General features: G+C 44.3%; 1 protein-coding gene across 1 annotated transcript in view; it reads right to left on the bottom strand.

Moving 5' to 3' along the window:
- Nucleotides 1–4,464: 4,464 nt before the first annotated feature.
- LOC122565173 (cyclic AMP-responsive element-binding protein 3-like protein 3) overlaps nucleotides 4,465–19,857 on the bottom strand; it is a 102,779-nt gene continuing 87,386 nt past the window's right edge. The window contains exons 7-10 of the mRNA XM_043720876.2: nucleotides 16,466–16,534; nucleotides 15,398–15,482; nucleotides 10,342–10,438; nucleotides 4,465–6,031 (exon numbers count right to left, since the gene is read on the bottom strand). Of these exons, the coding sequence (XP_043576811.2) occupies nucleotides 5,685–6,031; nucleotides 10,342–10,438; nucleotides 15,398–15,482; nucleotides 16,466–16,534 (598 nt within the window). The 3' untranslated portion in view covers nucleotides 4,465–5,684. The remainder of the gene's footprint in view (nucleotides 6,032–10,341; nucleotides 10,439–15,397; nucleotides 15,483–16,465; nucleotides 16,535–19,857) is intronic.

The following is a 19,857-nucleotide window of genomic DNA, read 5'->3' as shown; positions in this document are numbered from 1 at the left end:
TGAATGTGACAGGACAACAGAGCTTAGATCTGGTGAGATTTGGGATGGATTCGCTCTCTCTATGATTTGCTGCTTATGCTGTTTGGTGCACAAATAGTCCTGATTGACAGCTCCACCATTTTGACACCTTTTTAGGAATGCACAGTGCCGCTCCTTCACTCTACATTGAACCAGAGTTGATCCTCTGGTTTTGGTTGCAATGCTCCCAAGCCATGAGGTTGCAGACTGTGGTTCAATAATTCTGCCATTGATGATGGTCTTGAGAAATTGAGGGTGAGCTACCTTCTTGAACCGCAGCAGTCCTCCTGCTGTGGGTTGACCCACAATGCCCTTAGGGAGAGAATTCCAGGATTTGACCCGGCGACAGTGAAGGAAAAGCGATATATTTCCCAGTCAGGATGGTGAGTGGGTTGGAGGAGAACTTGAAGGTGGTGTGGTCCCATATAACTGCTGCCCTTGCCCTTCTAAATGGAAGTGCTTGTGGGTTTGGAAGGTGCTGCCTGAGGACCTTTAATGAATTTCTACAGTGCATCTTGTAAATAGTACACTGATACTACTGAGCATTGGTGATGAATGCTTATGGATGTAATGCCAGTTAAGTGGGCTGCCTTGTCTAGGTTTGTGTACAAATATGAAGTGTTAGAGAATTTGAGAGGCATTTGGTGCAGTCTGTCACCGTTCTATTAATTATTTTTGAAATTAGCAGCTAATTACAAGATGTAATGATAATAATCTGGCATCTTGTTACTGTTTCCAAGTGTTTTTTTAAAAAATATTTGTTCTTGGAATGTGAGCATCACTTTAGCATTTATTGTCATCCTGCAGTTGTCCTGAGAATGTGAAGCTCGTCTTTTTTCTGAAGCTGTTGCTCACTGTGATAGCTGTTTGTGAATGGTTCACTTGAGTCTCGGCAGAAGGTTTTGAGGTGTAAAGGTGTACATCGAGTTGGTAAAAATAGGCTTTGCCAGGCTGAAAGACTTCTCAAAGTCTAGCTACTGAATGTAACAGGTTGTGTCTCATCAGCAGCCTCTGGTAAGTGTTGTGCTGTGGTTATGAGAAATATTATTTTTGAAAACATCCTGCTAAGCTGTGATTCTTCAACCTCACTTTGCGTTTGGATAATACATACTGCAAATATCTATTTCATGTTTCATGTGTTTTAGTTTTCATCATTAAAGTTTAACAGTGGAAGCTGGGATAAATGCAATTGAAGTAATTTGATCTCTCGTGTACTTAAAAGTTAGGGATCACATTGCATTAAGAAATTAACAGCTGGGAAGGTAGGATCAGGCACAACAGCCTATCGTGCTGAGTTAGATTTGAAAAGTGTGGCTCTGGAAAAACACAGCGGGTCAGGCAGCAGCCAAGGAGCAGGAGAGTCAATGTTTTGGGCATAAGCCCTTCATCAGGAATGTGGAGGGTGATGGGGGCTGAGAGATAAATAGGAGGGTGGGAGTGGGGCTGGGGGAAGTAGCTGGGAAGATGATAGGTGGATGCTGGTGGGAAGTAATTGTGATAAGTCTTCTGAGGACCCCTTCTCCTGCCTTCAACATACTCCATCCTCTTGGACACCCTTTGCTGGTCTGGTACCCACCCCCAACCTCTTTATCTCCAACTGCCACAGTGACATTGACTGGTCCACCCCTCTCATCCACGCCAACCTCTCACCCTCGCAATGTGCAGTCCTCCACTCCCTCCCTCCGATCCCAACCTCACCATCAAACCAGTGGACAAGGTCGGGGGGGTGGGAGCGCAGTGGTAGTTTGGTGCATCTCCTCCACTTCCCACACTTCCACCCTTGAACCACACCGCTCTAAACGCAACAAGCATAGAACCCCATCCCCCCCCCCCCCCCCCCCACCCCACCCCACTCCCACCCCCGGTCCTCACCTTCCAGTCCACTAATCTCCAGATACAGCACATTATCCTCTGCCACTTCCACCACCTGCAATCAGACCCCACCACCAAAGATATATTTCCCTCCCCACCCCTATCATTGTTCCATCCATGACTCCCTTGTTAGGTCCATGCCTCCCACCAACCCCCGCATGATCCCTTGCCCCACCGCAAGAGGTGCAAAACCTGTAGCCACACCTCCTCCCTCACCTCCATCTAAGGCCCCAAAGGATCTTCTCACATCCAGCAGAGTTTTTCTTGCACCTCCACCCACCTCATCTATTGTGCCCATTGCTCTCGATGTGGTTTCTTCTACATTAGGATGCCAACTCGTGGAACATTTCAGGGAACATCTCTGGGACACATCCACCAAACAACCCCACCATCCTGTGGCCAACCACTTCAACTCCTCCTCCTACTCCAGTAAGGACATGCAAGTCCTGGGCTTCCTCCACCGTCAAATCCAAGCAACCCAATGAATGGAGGAAGAATGCCTCTTCTTCCACCTTGTGACCCTGCAACCACATGGCATCAATATTAACTTCACCAGTTTTCAAATCGGCCCTCCCACACCTCATCCTAGATCCAACCCTCCAACTGGGCACTGCCCTCCTGAACTGTCCTACCTATCCATCTTCCTTGCCACCTATCCACTCCACCCTCCCCACCGACCTATCACCATCAGCCCCCATCAGCATCTACCTTCGCAGCTACCTTCCCCCCGGCCCCGCCACTCCCATCCTATTTATCTCTCAGCCCCCTTCCCCCTCCATGTTCCTGATGAAGGGCATATGCCTGCTCCTTGGATGCTGCCTGACCTGCTGTGCTTTTCCAGTGCCACACTTTTTGACTCTGACTCTCCAGCATCTGCAGTCCTCACATTCTCCTAGGTTCTGAGTTTGGGATATGGTGTATACACTGCTTGCAGCATTGACCGTCTGGGGAGGTCAAAATGACCAGACAATAACAAACTGGTCAAGCCCTCCTTCTCGTGTAATCAATGATAGCCCACCAAGTTCCGTTATGAAAGAGCGAAATCTATTTCTTGCTAAGTGGGAGCTTGCCTTTCATAAAAGGTGGCTACTGCATCAAATTGTCAGGATTAAGAATGAATTAGTTTCAGTCATCGAAAGATTCAGGAGTGGAATCATTTAGAACATAGAACTGAACAACATTGAGTTGGCCCTTCGGCCCATGATGTTCTGCCGAGCATGACGCCAAATTAATGCCTGTCCTTGGTGCATATGCCTCCATTCCTGCATATTCATGTGTTCATCTAAAAGGCCCTTAAATGCCCCTATTGTATTTGCCTCCATCACTACCCCAGCAACACGTTCCAGACTCCGAACACTCTCTGTGTAAAAAAACTTGCCCCTCACATCTTTTTTGAACTCTCCCCCACCCACCTTAAGTATATATTCCCTGGTTTGACATTTCAACTCTGGGAAAAAGATTCTGACCGCCAACCCTATCTATGCAGCTCATAATTTTATAGACTTCTATCAAGTCTCCCCTCAGCCTCCCCCATTCCAGAGAAACCAACCCGAGTTTTTCCAGTCTCACCTTATAACTTCATTTGTTAAAGCTTATATATAGTTTACTTGTTTCCCCAAACTGACCAACATTGGCTCTTCAAGAGATCACATCTCTCGATGTGAGAGCAGGGCTAGTGAAAAATTCTGATGCATCACACTTGGATGGCCCAGTCTCTCATATGTTTTATATTAGGCATCAATAATATTCAGGAAACATTGTCCTTTCCATGGCTTTTGTATTCCATGTTTCAAGTATTAGTGAACTCCATTAACATTCTTGTGAGCTAATGCTTTGTATATTTGAATGGTGTCCTACTACAGTAGAAATCTATTATAAAATTTCCAAACATTGCAAGGGTCTCATTGCTCCTTTCCATACTAATGGGAAAAATCTTGGCATTTTGTTTTGTTAACATGGTCCTATGACATGGCTTACTTTGTGAGTCCCAACATTTGTGTTATCATGAACAGTCACAGCAGTTAGAGTCATAGATCCATCGAGATGTATAGCACCAAGACAGAGCCTTCGGTCCAAATCATCCATGCCGATCAGATATCCTACATTAATCTAGTCCCACTTGCCAGCATTTGGCCCTTATCCCTCTAAACCCTTCCCAATCATATACCTATCCGGATGCCTTTTAAATGTTGTAACTGTACCCAACTCCACCACTTCCTCTGGGAGCTCATTCCATACATGCACCCATCCTCTGCTAAAAAATTCTAGCCTCTTCGGTCCCTTTTAAATCTTTTCCCTCTCACCTTAAATCTATGCCCTCTGGTTTTGGACTCTCCTATACTTGGGGAAAGACTGGCCATTCACCCTATCCATGCCCTTCATGATTTTTAAACCTCGATTAAAATGGTCCACAGTTGAAAGTGAGCAATTAAGCCACGTGCTTTTCCCACCATTGACCATTTTTGAGCTTGAGATGAAAATTTGCAGATTAACAATTATCTTCCAGTATATAGTGAGGAGAAGGTGGCTCATGGTAGTTTCAAAGTGTGAAAAAAAACACACAAACATATTCAACACTTTTAAAATTTTGGAATTTTAATGATTTGCACTTATTCTGATTGTGGCAGTGAAATCTTTACAAAAAAATCACTTCAGTGAACATCAATTGAATGTTATAAATTTTTTGGGAAGGAATAAGAGTATAAAGCAACAACTAGCACATCAGAAAGTAGTATCACGTATGGGGAATGATAAAGGGTGAAGGAGCAGAAGATGAGGAGGCCTGGGCATTGAGGGGGTGAAAGGTGAGGGTAGGGGGAGATGGGGATGGGTGATAGGTATGGTGAGGGATTGTTACTGAGGCAGGAGATGGCAGTACAGGGTGGATGATGGGAGAGGAGGGTCTGGTGAATGGGCTCTGGTGAGAGAGAATGGAGTCTGCAATTGGGGATTTAGTGAGGGACAAAAACACTGCACATGCAGAGATTTAGAGAGCCAGATTGATTTCTTTCTCACTCAGTCGGGTCACAAGAAAAGTACAGGGGACAAAATTTCATTCAGCTCATTATGGAGAATCCTGCAGTCTCCCTGTCAAAGCATCTGACCTCGTAGCCAGCCGATCTCCATGTTGGTGCTCACGAGAAACTTTGGTAAGATGGCCAGGGGTTCATTCTTTACCCATCAAAGCCTGCCCATCTATCACCATCTTCACTGGAGAAGTACAAACAACAGGCACCATAAGAACAATTGAAACCGGGTGAGATGGATCACCTCAGAAAATGTGAAGTTCAGACGTGCAAACCAGAAAGAGGGCCAACTCACAATACGATATCACCACAGAGATCCAGTGACCTCAGAGCACACTTCTGACCCAGGTTCAAATAAGGGCAAAAGGATATCTAGCATTATAACAAGAAGCAAAACAGTATAGTTTCTACACACTTACTCCTTTCATTCTTACTAACTGTTGTCAACAGTGATTAGTTTTGAAAAATATCAATCAGTATACTGAATATTAACGTAATGATTGTTCAGAATAATGTCATTAAGACTGATGCTTCCTGTTAAAAAAAAAATTAGAGTTGTACCCGGTTAGCCAAGATAGGGCAGATCAGAGCAATATCTGGACTGTGCAATACAGCTAATTTGAGACCGAGGCGCTGGCTCTGATGTATAAGGGAGAACTGATACAATGTATTTTGATGGAATGGTGTAAATCTGATTCTGATCTTCCATGTTTGATCAGTCATGATTCCTTTCCCCTTTAAAAGATAAGTCCCAGATTTCCAAATCCCCTACATTTCATCTCTATGGTCAGGGGTCAGTTCAGTCCATGGTGAGTGTCCTCGAACAGGGTCTTCAATGTGGTCCTCAGGATTGAGATCTTCAAGGATGGTGACCCCTTTGGCAATGTCACCAATCCTCAGCGAAGAGTTGGACCCATTAGGCGCGTGGCTTTCAGTATCTTGAGTGAGTTCTTTGCCGTTCACAGTCTGGTCTTGTTTGTTGGCTGTACCTCTGCTCTCTACATGAAGCTGATCATTCCATTCTGAATACTTCTCTCCTGCTGCGTGGCTATGGGGACTGCTCAACACCTGAAACACCCGAGACGACTCCAGATCATGCAAAGACCTGGAAAATACTACAAAGGTAATATAAAGGTTCATTCAACTCTTCAGATAGAGATGCCATTATGTTTAATTCCAGTTAAGAACCTGCCAATTTGTTGAGGATCAGTAGTGACTGATACAGTCTGAATATACTGCGTCATAGAGATGTACAGCACGGAAATAGACCCTTCAGTCCAACTTGTCCACCCCAACAGATATTCCATATTAATCTACCCCCTTTTGTCAGCACTTGGCCTATATCCCTCTAAACCTTTCCTAATCATATCCCCATCCATATGCCTTTTAAATGTTGTAATTACACCAGTCTCCACCACTTCCCCTGGCTCATTCAATACACGCACCACCCTCTATGGGAAAACTTTGCCCCTTAAGCCCCTTTTAAATCTTGCCCCTCTCACCTCAAATCTTTGCCGTCCAGTTTTGGACTCCCAGATCCTGAGGAAAAGATATTGGCTATTCATTCTATCCATGCACCTCATGATTTTATAAACCTCTATAAGGTCACCCCTTGGCCTCTGACGCTCCAGGGAATACAGCCCCAGGCTATTCAGCCTCTCCCTATAGCTCAAACCCTCCAGCCCTGACAGCATCTTTGTAAATTATTCTGAACCCTTTCAAGTTTAACAATATCTTTCCTACAACAGGGAGACGAAAACTGAATGCAATATTCCAAAAATGGCCTAACCAATGTCCAGTATAGCTGCAACATGACCTGCCAAATCCTAGACTCAATGCACTGACCAACAAAGGCAAGCATACCAAACACCTTCTTCAGGAAGGGATTGTACCATTAAAATAAAATCACTTTGCCTGGTTTTCTGCCTGAAGCCCAGTAGATGCAAGGACACAGACATTACCTCACAGTGTTCGACAGACTGCTGCATCCTTAAAATCTACTTCTCAAATGAAAGTTTGATCCAATGTTATAATTGCTTAATTGGCAGCACATCCACAAACATCCACTCCCTCCATCACTGACATTAAGGAGCAGCAGTGTATACTGTCTACAAGATACACTGCAGAAATACACCAAAGATATTCAGACAGCACCTTTCAAACCTGCGACCACTTCCGTCTAGTAAGACAAAGGCAGGAGATACATTGGAACACCACTACCTGCACATTCCCCATCAAATCGCTCACTATCCTGACTTGGAAATTGATCGTTATTCCTTCACTGTTGTTGAGTCAAAATCCTGGAATTCCCTCTCTAATGGCATTGTGAGTGAAGCAAATGGACTGCAGCGATTCAAGAAGGCAGCTCATCATCACTTTCTCAAGGGCAACTAGGGACGGGCAATAAATGCTGGGCCCTGTCAACGATGCCCATACCCCACGAATTAATGCAATTTTTTGAAAATTACTTTAGCCAATTTGATGTTTAATTTTGTTCAAACATCGTTCTATGAAGTACCTTTGGAAGTTTTATTGCATTAAGGCTGCTATATAACTCATCGTCGTTGTTACAATAAAGGAGAATAACTTTTATGGACACAGTAGCTGATCAGATCGCATTCTCTTCAAGGCTGCTCACACAATGTTAACATTTTATTTTCTTAACAAATCTTGCCTGATTCGGAGGTGTTTCCAGCATTTGTTCAAAGATTTATCTTCCCAGATTCCCAGCAACTGATATATTTTCTCATTTTTCACTATGGGGGAATGGTGCGTGGGATGGCGATAGGTGGACGCAGGTAGGAGGTGGCTGTGAGTAGTCAGTGGGAAGAGTGGAGCAGATAGGTGGGAAGGAGGATGGACAGATAGGGTCAGGTTAAGGGGGTGGAGTGGAGAGGGAGGGCTGGGCCTGGAATGAGGTGGGGGATAGGGAGATTTGGAAGCTGGTAAATTCTATGTTAAGGCCATATGGTTGTAATGAGGTGGAAGATGAGGTATTCTTCCTCCAGTTTGCGTGTGACCTTGTGTTGACGGTGGAGGAGGATGGACATGTCATCGGGGGAGTGGGAGGGGAAGTTGAAATGGATAGCAACCAGAAGGTGGGATTGGTTGGAGCTTCCGGACCATAGATGTTCCCTGAACTACTCCTCGAGTTTGCATTTGGTCTCTCTGATGCAGAGGAGACCATATCAGGAGCAATGGATGCAATAAATCAGGTTGGAGGAAATGCAGGTGAATCTTTGCCAGACTTGGAATGACTCTCTGGGGCTTTGGATGGAGGTGATGGGGGGACGTGTGGGGGCAGGTTTCGCACCTCCTGTGGCTGCCGGGCAAGGTTCCAGGTATGATGATGGGAGCGTAGACTGAACGAGGGAGTCGCAGAGGGAACGGTCCCTGTGAAATGCAGACAGGGGTGGAGAGGGAAATATATTTTGATGGTGGGAGTTAGACTGCAGGTGGTGGAAGTGTGGGATGATAATGTGTTGGGCTTAAGGATTAGTGAAGTGGAATGTGAGGACTGGGGGACTCTACCCTTGATGTGGTTAGGGGAGTTTGTTTTGAGGACAGAGGTGCGGGAAATGGAGGAGATGTGGTTAAGGGCATCATTGTTCACGGGGGAGGGGAAATTCCAGTCCTTGAAGTAGGAGGACATCTGGGATGTCCTGGAGTGGAATTGCTCCTCCTGGGAGCAGATACAGCGGAGGTGGAGGCGGAGGAATTGAGAGTAAGGGATTGCATTTTTGCAGGAGGCGGGGTGAGAGGAGAGTGATCGAGGTAGCTGTGTGAACCAGTGGGTTTGTAATAGATGTTGGTGCTGAAATGGTTGCCGGAGATGGAGACAGAGAGGTCCAGGTAGGGTAGGGAGGTGTTAGAGATGGTCCAGATGAATTTGAGGTCAGGGTGGAAGGTGTGGATAAACTCTTTGAGCTCCTTCTGGGAGGACAAGGAAGCGCCGATACAGTGATCAATGTAATGTAAGAAAAGGTGGTGATGGTGCTAGTGTAGCTGAGGAAGAGAGACTGTTCTGTGTAAGAAGCACTAAACAGTTGGAGGATCATTAGTAAGGGAGCGATGCACTGCTGCAGAGTCTGTACTAAGGCAGTTCTATGCTGTCAGAGAGGCTGAATTGTTGGAAAGCCAGCACTTAAGGGAATTCTGTTGAAGGATCAGTATTGAGGAAGTGCTGCACTTCTAGAGACTCAATACTAAGGGAGTGTTGTTCCGCTGGAGGTGTTATCTGATGGAAAAATAAAGTAAGTAATTTACTTTCTCAGGCAGCCTTAAAAGATCTTATGGTTATTTGAAAGAAGGGAGAGGTCTTCTATCTCTCAACCAGCATCCCTAAAGTAAACGGTCATTATCATGTCGCTGATTATGGGATCGTGCTGTGTTCATATTGCCTCTGACAATTCCCACATTATGTCAAATCCACACTTCAAAAAGGATTTGTTTGGTTGCAACATAACATGATCAAGAAGTATATTTTATAAATTTCAGTTCTTTTTTTCTTTGCTAATACTCAGAGATACCCTGTGGTCTGACCAGGGAATGGGCTGAAATGCTGACTTTACATCCTGCCTAATATCACGATTGAGTAACCTCTGCTTCTTAATGAGAATACTGGGTTAAAAGTGGTCTCACTATTTCAGCCACTCTGTAGGACATGGGAAAGGTTTTTTTAATTCAAAAATATATTTTATTCATAAACATATCTTTATACACATCGTCACTAAAGCATTTCAGTTATGTACAATAGCGTATGAAGAAACAAACATTGGAGTTTGACTCTATCCAGCAAACAACCCCAAGCATTTCTTACCTGTACCAGAATTTGTTTACATACATTTGAGGTACCAGAAGGGTCCAATAACTAAATGGACCCCCATTTAACTTCAGCAGAGACCTTCGACAGGGGTCTTTCCCCACTGTGCCACTGCCCCAAGCTTCAGTGCATCCCTCAGCACATAGTCCTGGCTGCAACACTCAGTCAGGGTCAACCCTTTTGCTCTGGAAGATCAAGAAGTCTCGGACAGATCAAAGAGGGTCTTTCACCGGGTTGATGGTCCTCCAGGCGCAGTTGATGTTTCTCTCGGTGTGCGTCCCGGGAAACAGACAAGGGAGGATCCCTCACCAACATGAGTCACCTTTTACACCTTGCAATCCTAATTCCCTCTCTCAAAAACCCATTCCCATCTATAATTTCAGATTTGTCATACTGCAGGTGTCAACGTTTGGCAGTGAATACACAATAGCAGGAGATTTTTACTGACCTTCTCAAATTTTAAAAAAAGAAGAGAGTCAAGTAATCAGGCTAACACCAAGAGTATAAATCAGATTGAGAGTTGTGTCTGTTGCTCATCAGCAAGCCTGCTGTTGGAGTGTTCTGATTGCCCAGTGTTATGTTAATCTGGGGACCCATACTAACCTCGTACCGGAGTGAAGTCGTCTTCCTTTCCACCCTTATTGGAGCTGAATGAACTGAAGCTGGGGAAAATAACCAAAGCAAACGACAGCATCAGCACCTGGAGAGAGAGAGAGAGAGACCAAATGTCACACAGCTCACATTTATTCATTTGCAGGATGAAGGCGTCACTGTCTAGGCCATCATTTGTTGGCAGTCCCTAATTTCCCAGAGGGTAGTTGAGAGTCACATGTAGGCCAGACCAGGTAAGGATGGCAGTTTCCTTCCCTAAAGGACATTAGTGAACCAGATGGGTTTGTACAACAATCAACAATACATTCATGGTCATCATTAGACTCTTAGTTCCAAATTTTTTACTGAATTCAAGTTCCACCATCTGTCACGGTGGGATTCGAATCTGGATCCCCAGAACATTATCTGTTTCACTGGATTAACACTCTAGCAATAATACCACTAGGCCATTGCTTCCCCCTGCAACCCCCAGACTATAACCTGAAGGAAACAGCGTGAAATAGATGGTGCCTTAAAGGATCAGTGTCTCTCATTCTAGTGCATACAGAACACTCAGAGTTACCAAATACCATTTACTTTTCTCCTCTTGCTTCCTAAAAAAGCAAATGGCATCACAGTTCCAGAATGCTGTCAAACCACTGATATCCAACACAATACAAATCACTGGTTATCCGCAGGTGATTCACATTATTTTAACCGCCTCTGCCTAGGATATTTTCTTAATCAATCTGCTCAGAGATATTGTGACACATCTCTCGAGAAGGTAGGACATGAACCCAGGCCTTGCTGACCCAAGAGTAGGGACACTACCATTCACCACAAAAGGCCCCACATTCTGTTCACACACAATACAAGGACATTTACTTCAGGTGTCAGTGTATTTAGTTAAAAAGCATCTGACCTAGTAAAGAAACTGGGGAACTGAAGCAGCCACTGGGGTCAAACCGATAAAAGCATTAATCACATGCTATGTTACTGCCCTGATATTCTGTCCATTGAAGTCAGTGGAACTGAACATTGGATATTCTGTCCATTGAAGTCAATGGAACTGAACATTGGGGACCATCTTGTGAATATAGAAGCATAGACATGGAAAGAGGGAGCAGGAATAAGCCATTCAGCCTTTCAAGCCTGCTCCACCATTCAACATGATCATGACTGCTCATCCAACTCAGTCCCCTGTTCCAACTTTCATTCATAGCCTATGACCCCTTTAGTTCTAAGAACGTTAGCTATCTCCTTCTTGAAAACATTCAATGTTTTAGCCTCAATCACTTTCAGTGGCAGAGAATTTGACAGACTCCCCACTCTCTGGGTGAACAAAGTTCTCATCTCAATGCTAAATGGCACTCCCCATATCATTATGTGACTCACAGTCAGCAGGAACATCCTGTGTTTACCCTGTCCAGTCCTATTAAACCTTTATAGATTGCTATAAGACTCCCCCCTCATCACAGTTCATCCTCTCACCCACCTTTGGGTCAACTACAAACCTAAGATAGTACATTACATCTAAATCATCACAACTGCCACAAATCTAGTCCTTTTTTTTTCTAAAAGCTGTTCCTTGGCTCAAGGAGACTATGTCCTTGATTTTTTTCAGTGGGGTAATAAACCAGGCCGGGCTCCAATCAGGCTGGTTTGGTACAGAGATGGAAAGGATTTTGAGAGGCCTTTTGTTTATATGTAAACAGATGAGACTTCAGGCCAAAGTGGTCATGTTTTAGAAGTGACCTATAGAATGAAAGGGGAGTGGTCAGCTCTCTCAGAACTGGTTGGGAGTTCAACAGTGAGCTGTGTGGAAACTCTTTCTTCTGCTCTACTAACTTCAACCTGTAAGCATCTGACCACCTGTGTACTGTGTTTTAAAGCTGAAAATGTGTTGCTGGAACAGCGCAGGAGGTCAGGCAGCATCCAGGGAACAGGAGAATCGACGTTTCGGGCATAAGCCCTTCTTCAGGAATGTGTTTTAAAGGTGCTTTACTTATTGGGACTGTTGTGTATATTCAGAACAGCATACTTAAGTCTAGTTTGGATAGATTAGATAACATTACAGTGTGGAAACAGGCCCTTCGACCCAACAAGTCCACACCGACCCGCCGAAGCGCAACCCACCCATACCCCTACATTTACCCCTATACCTAACACTATGGGCAATTTAGCCTGGCCAATTCACCTGAACTGCACATCTTTGGACTGTGGGAGGAAATCGGAGCACCCGGAGGAAACCCGGGGAGAACGTGCAAACTCCACACAGTCAGTCGCCTGAGGCGGGAATTGAACCCGGGTGCCACTGACTGAGTTCTGTAGGGGTTCTTTATTCTGTTCTTCGTCTTTCATTGTGTAATTTTGTAAATAAATTTTTTTGTCTGTTTTAAACCTGGTAGTCAACCTCGCTAACTTACTCTGGGTAAGTTTCACTGTACACTTACCGAAAAAAATTGCAAAGTTATGGTCTGGGCTGCCTGCTTAAGAATGTTTTGAATGGTCTGGCCTAGTCCATAACACAATAAACTGTGAATATCTGGGTTTAAGCACTGATCTGTGTGATACCCCATTGATCACTGGCTGCTATTCATAAAATGACCAATTTATTCTACCTTCTGTCTCCCCTCTATCAACCTGTTCTCTCTCAGTGTCAGTGCGCTAACCCCAATCCCATATCCTTTCATTTAATCAACGAGGAAAATTCTCCAGAAAGTTCAGACAGGAGGCTAATGGTCATTACAGCATGTACAGTCATACAGTCATAGAGATGTACAGAACGGAAACAGAGCCTTTGATCTGACTTGTTCATGCTGACTAGATATTCTAGTCCCATTTGTCAGCATTTGGCCCATTTCCTTCTAAACCCATCCTATTCACACACCCATCCAACTGCCTTTTAAATGTTTAATTGTATCAGCCTTCACCACTTCCTCTGGTAGCTCATTCCATACACACACTACCCTCTGCATGAAAAGTTGCCCCTTAGGTCCCTTTTAAATCTTTCTCTCTCACCTTAAATCTATACCCTATAGTTTTGGACTCCCCCACCCTGGGGAAAAGACCTTGAATCTATGCCTCTCATGAGTTATTAACCACTATAAGGTCACCCCTCAGCCTTTGATGCTCTATGGAAAATAACCCAGCCTATTCAAGCCTGTCCCTGTAGCTCAAACCCTCCAACCCCAGCAACATCCTTATAAATTCTTGCTTTTTCTCCTCTCACTACATCTCTCTCACCCTTGTTGGCTTGCATTGCGTTTAACAGACTTTACATGTTAATTATTCAATTGGAAACGTGATGGTTAATAGATAATCAAAAAAAAGTCACAGGTGATTTGGTAATGGGGATAAAGCAATCGTTCAGTTGTAAGAGCACTTGTACATATTTTAAAAAGGGTTTAAATAAGGGTTTTTAGGTTTGCAACCTAAAAAAAAATCAACCAAGAAAATGAAGGAGGATGATCTTACTTACAGAAGGAGGAGGAGCAGAAGTAGCTTGAAAAGATGAAAGCAAAGAACCACTCAGTTTTGGAGCCATTAGGAAATCAGGCACGAAGTGAAGGGAACACTAGAACGCCTGAAAGGAACTGTGCTGATGTTCCGTCACTTCTGTATCTTCAGAGAACAGAGGATTAATGTGCAGTGTGAATTAGATTCCCCACAGTCTGGAAACAGGCTTTCGGCCCAACAACTCCACATCGTACCTCTGACGAGCAACCCACCCACATCCATTCCCCTATACCTAACATTACGGGCAATTTAGCATGGCCAATTCACCTGACCTGCACATCTTTGGACTGTGGGAGGAAACCGGAGCACCCGGAGGAAACCCTCGTAGACACGGGGAGAACGTGCAAACTCCACACAGCCAGTTGCCCGAGACAGGAATTGAACCTGGGACCCTGGTGCTGTGAGGCAGCAGTGCTAACCACTGAGCCACCGTGCTGCCTGTGTGCTTTCATTATCTTCAGTCTACAGTTTTGCCTTCGCTGTAAATTGTACATTTCTTTAAAATGCCAGTAAATTCTTTCCCTCAACAATTTTAGAGCGAGGTGGGCACCACTTCCACTTCCAAATCCATTTTGATGTAGCCCACTTCCTGTCTCCCTCACCTCTGATGGCTCAAACTGCCCACAAATTTTCCAGCTGGAAAACATGGGTAATTTATTGGTGATTGTTAATACATGAAAGCAAAATATTATAGGTGATTTAGTGATGGGAAAAAAACATTCTGTTGTACGTAGGAGCACTTCTGTACATGAAAAAAGGGAGAAAAAAAAAGGACTGGCTTTTCCCCAAGTATTCTCAATGATTTCAGGGAGATGCTTGTCTATGGGTGAAGAGTGCATTATTTCCATCTCCAACCCTGTTTTAATTGTATCTCAGGGTCTCTTTCTGCCCTCCTCTATATTTCTTACAGTTGTGCTGTTCCTAGTGGGTAACATTTGTTAATTGTTTAGTGAGTAACTCGGGTGATTTGGTGGTGGTTTAACTTTTTTAAAAAGGGCTAGGTTTTTCACCAATGCCCACAAAGATTTGAGAGAAGTGAGTATCACAGAATCCAGAATTATCTCTGTATCCAATGCTATTTTTATTTAGTCCTCTCCCTTGTTTTCTGTTTTTCTTTATGTTAAGGGGCAGTGCTTGTAGCTTATTATTTGATTAATCAGTTAAATGGGTGACTTGGTGGTAGGTTTTCAAATGGAAAAAAGGTTGAGTTCTTCTCTCGGATGGGTTGGCTTCTGGGGCAGGAAAGGAGTGCAGAAGGAAAAGATGGAAACTGATATTTGTGCTAAATCATTAAAAAAAAGGGCTGGGTTCCTCAGCAAAGGGAATTAGCTCGGATTAGGAGCGAGCAGTTTGGAGCTTGTGTTGGAACAATGAAATGCAAAGAAATAGTTATGGAAGACAGATTGATGCCTGCTTCAACAAACAGATGATTGGTGACATAACAGGGCAGAGGGTAGAATAGGAACACAATACAATTTTGAAACACCATTTTACCTGTTTTGTATCGGCATTAAGCAAAATTGAACATTCCAATGTCTAATTAACATACCATGATACAGGTGCTTGTCTGTGCTGTCCTGCCTGTTGAATGCATGACCAGGGTTTGGAGTTTTCTCAACTGCTGTAGTAATGTCCTTTAAGAAGGAAGCAATGTTTAGAAAATGTTAGTTTGCATTAACGCTTTCCAGACAATAACTGTCACTGACTATCAATGAACATGCTCCATTACCCACAGGAACAGCTAGACTCAAAGGTGCACTCTCATCTGGAGCAACAATGCAACTCTGCTATTCAACGAAACCAGATCCAGTTTTAACCCATTCAAAATATACCAATTTGCACAGTATTAAAATCAAACTCATATACTCTGACACTCTGAGGTTGGGAACATAGATATCTGGTCATAAATATCTGATTAGAACATAGAGATCTAATCAAACTGCACCCTATGTATCTGTACACCCCCCTGTATCATAGATCCCACAGCACCTGTTACACAGTTTTCAGCTGAAGATGATATTAACTTCAGAAACCCAAAGGTGAAGGCTGGGAACATGTGACAGAGAAGGCAACTACTCTCCACTTACCACCCTATGCTCCATACTCTCTCTTCACTGCCCCTCCACTCACTACTCTCTGCCACTGCGCTCCCCCATACTCACTACTCTTTCCACAATGCTCCCCTACTCACCACACTGCCCCACCGCATCCCCCTACTGACTACTCTTCCCCGCTGCCCCCATACTCACTACTTTCCCCCACCATTCCATGCTCACTACTCTTTTACACTGTCCCCTGCTCACTACTCTCCCCCACCGCCCTCCTGCTCACTACACTCCTCTACCATCCCACACTCACTACTCTCCATCGCCCTCCTGCTCACTACACTCCTCTACCATCCCACACTCACTACTCTCCACCGCCCTCCTGCTCACTACACTCCTCTACCATCCCACACTCACTACTCTCCCCCACCGCCCTCCTGCTCACTACACTCCTCTACCATCCCACACTCACTACTCTCCCCCACTGTCGTCCTGCTCACTACACTCCTCTACCATCCCACACTCAGTGCTATCCCGCCCCACCCTGCAGTGATATCCTGTTGGGAAATTACATGTTCTGCTTTTCCAGCCGGATGACCTTCCTCTGCAGTTCATGATTCTGGGCTGTACATGCTGCCATCCTGTAAGTAAAAAAGAAAGGTATTGGTCGGAGAGAATACAGGACATGCTGGTTCTGACAGAGAGAACTGAGTCATTGACTATAACACACATCACTATGAATATACACATTAGGAGCTGGAGTGCTTGTACCTACACCCTTCTGAAAGGTGATGGTTGATCCACTTTCCCATTAACTCCTGATCTCTTTTGACTCCCTCTGTCTGACACCTATCCATTTTACTAATGCTTTCAAAAACAACTACCACAGCTTTCTGAGGCATGGAGCTCCAAGAGAAATAAATTCTCCTCATTACCTTCTCACTCTAGAGTCACCCACAGAGGAAAGCATCCTTTCCACATCCACTTTGAAAATATTTTATACACTTCAATCAAGATAGCCCTCACTCTTCTAAACGCCAGTGGAAACAAGCCCAGCCTGTCCAACCTTGCCTGAAACTGTTTAACAATCTGTTCAGACTGTAGCAGATGGGACTTGAACCAAGACTTTCTAGCCCATAGTTAGGGACGCTGTCACTGCAGCTTTAAAGTGCACCAGCTACCATGGGGTGGTTTGAAATTGCATTCCAAAATATTCGCCTGGACCCTTTGAGTGACTGTTACACCACCATCTTCCCAATCAACCTTTCCTCATAAGATACCTCACTCATTGCAGCTAACCAGTAAACCTGAGTAGCCAGTGGTAATAGTCAATGTTAATTGGCCCAAGTGGTCTGCACGGGATTTTTTAAAAATAGAAACATTGTGGAGAAAGCAGGAGGTGAGCACTGAATTAAAATGCTCAGAGAACCGAGATAGGAGTCATACAGCTTGGAGACAGACCCATCGGTCCAACCAGTCCATGCTGACATAATCCCAAATTAAACTAGCCCCACCTGCCTACTCCTGGCCCTTATCCCTTTCTTATTCATGTACTTAGCTAAGTATCTTTTAAAAATTGTAACTGTACCGGCATCCACCACGTCCTCTGGAAATTCATTCCACACGTGAACCACCTTCTGTGCAAAAGGTTTCCCCTTCACATCTTTTTAAAATTTGTTTCTTCTTATCTAAAAAATATGCCCCCTACTCTTGAAATCCCCCATCCCAGGGAAAAGACATCTACGATTAACCCTATCTATACCCATCATGATTTTATAAATCTCTATAAGGTCAGCTCTCCTGTACCATAACAATTTGGTGATTTTCTCTGGATATATAAAGGAAGAAAGGTCTAATGGAGTGAAAACCAAAAGACGTCCAGGTCAGGTGAATTGGTCATGCTAAATTGCCCGTAGTGTGAGGTGCATTAGTCAGGGGTGAATGTAGGGGAATGGGTTTGGATGGGTTGCTCTCCGGAGGGTCAGTGTGGACTTGTTGGGCCGAAGGGTCTGTTTCCACACTGTAGGGAATCTAATCTAATCTAATCTAAACTCAGTAGGTCACAGCATCTGTGGGGAGAGAGCAGAATTAGTGTTTCAAGTCTGGTTGCTTTCTCTCCATAGAGTCATAAAGATGTACAGCATGGAAACAGATCCTTCAGTCCAACCCATCCATGCCGACCAGATATCCCAACCTAATCTAGTCCCATCTGCCAGCACCCGGCCCATATCCCTCCAAACCCTTCCTATTCATATACCCATCGAAATGCCTCTTAAATATTGCAATTGTACCAGCCTCCACCACTTCCTCCAGCAGCTCAAACCATACACGTACCACCCTCTGTGTGAAAAAGTTGCCCCGTAGGTCTCTTTTATATCTTTCTCCTCTTACCCTAAACCTATGCCCTCTAGTTCTGCACTCCCTGACCCCAGGGAAAAGACTTTTGTCTATTTATCCTATCCATGACCCTCATAATTTTGTAAACCTCTATAAGGTCACCCCGTAGATGCTGCCAGACCTGCTGAGTTTCTCCAGCGATTTCGGTTTTTGTTTCAGACTTTCAGCATCCACAATTCATTGTTTTATTTAAGGGTCCAGTGAGTATCAATACCTCTGGGCAAGAAGGTGCAGGTTCAAGACCCATCGGCACCAAACAGCGGAGCAATGGGAGAACATCAATACAAACACAGCAACGACTGAGAAACAGGTAACAACACAGCAGCAATCAGCCATGGAACAGATACCAGAACCTTTGAGCAGATGGAAGGCCCAAGACAAGCAGAGAGATGATAGAGCTGGTGTGGATGATGGACTCGATACAGGACTAGTTGAGGGGTGACAGAAAAATGAATTAGGGAGCAGTACAGCCCTGCTCTAGGCAATATTCCCAATGTTGTGCAGGTGCCAGTGTTGGGCTGGGGTGAACAAAGTCAGAAGTCACATGATAGGAGAAAGGGAGGACTGCAGATCTTGGAGATCAGAGTTGAAGAATGTTGAGCTGGAAAAGCACAGCCGATTAGGAAGCATCCGAGGTGCAGGGAGCATTGATGTTTCGCGCATAAGCTCTTTATCAAGAATGAAGGCACATTCCTGATGAAAGGCTTATGCTCGAAACATCGATTCTCCTGCACCTCGGATGCTTCCTCACCGGCTGTGCTTTTCCATCTCCATATTCTTCGATGCAGAAGCTACACGATACCAGGTTATAGTCCAACAGCTCTATTTGAAATCACACGCTTTTGGCACACTGCTCCTTCATCAGGTGAAGGTCTGCCCAATGTCAACACCATTCACAGCCCTTCCAACTACGGAAGCAGTCCATGTCCACAAGGAGGAAGTCAGTACTTTCTCTAGGCAGTCAGCAACTTTGTAGCTAGTGCTTCAACAAGGCAGCTGTGAATAAAGAGATAGCCACTTATAACGAGACAATCAGAGCCTTCAGTACATTCTTTAGTATTTGGAGCAATTTAATCATCAATAGAGCACAATCTAATAAACAGAATTAAAAGACAGCATAGATTCAATTATCAATAACATTTATTATTATTATAGAGACAATTGTGATTAGAGGACACTAAAAATGATCTGATTGGAGATTGTATCATTGTTAGAGTTTTGACAGAAACTGTGTCAGATTTCTTCTGTCTAACAAGTCTTAACTTTAACAAACGTGGTGCCATCACTGAGAGACAAGGTGAAATATGGAAACAAAATAGAGATTTTTTTCATGGGTCTTACAGAAAAAAACATTGAAGTCAGACACAAAACCAAAGCTGAAGCCTGAAGGAAGGGGGTCAGGTGCCATCAAGCTGTGTTCTAATTGTGGCAGCTAGAGACTGCGCAGCGTCAAAAGTGATGACAGTCATATTTGCTCCAAGGCTGGCCATTTTAAAACACAGTTTGTCACAGAGAAAATCTTCAAAGGCAAAACAGAAGGAAAAGTCAAAGTTGCAGACGCAAGAGA

This window comes from Chiloscyllium plagiosum, unplaced genomic scaffold, assembly GCF_037043375.1.
Source record: "Chiloscyllium plagiosum isolate Xiang-an unplaced genomic scaffold, Cpla_swu_hap1 HiC_scaffold_28, whole genome shotgun sequence".
NCBI lineage: Eukaryota > Metazoa > Chordata > Chondrichthyes > Orectolobiformes > Hemiscylliidae > Chiloscyllium > Chiloscyllium plagiosum.
The sequence above is the reverse complement of the archived record's forward strand: the minus strand, read 5'-3'. Positions and strand labels throughout refer to the sequence as shown.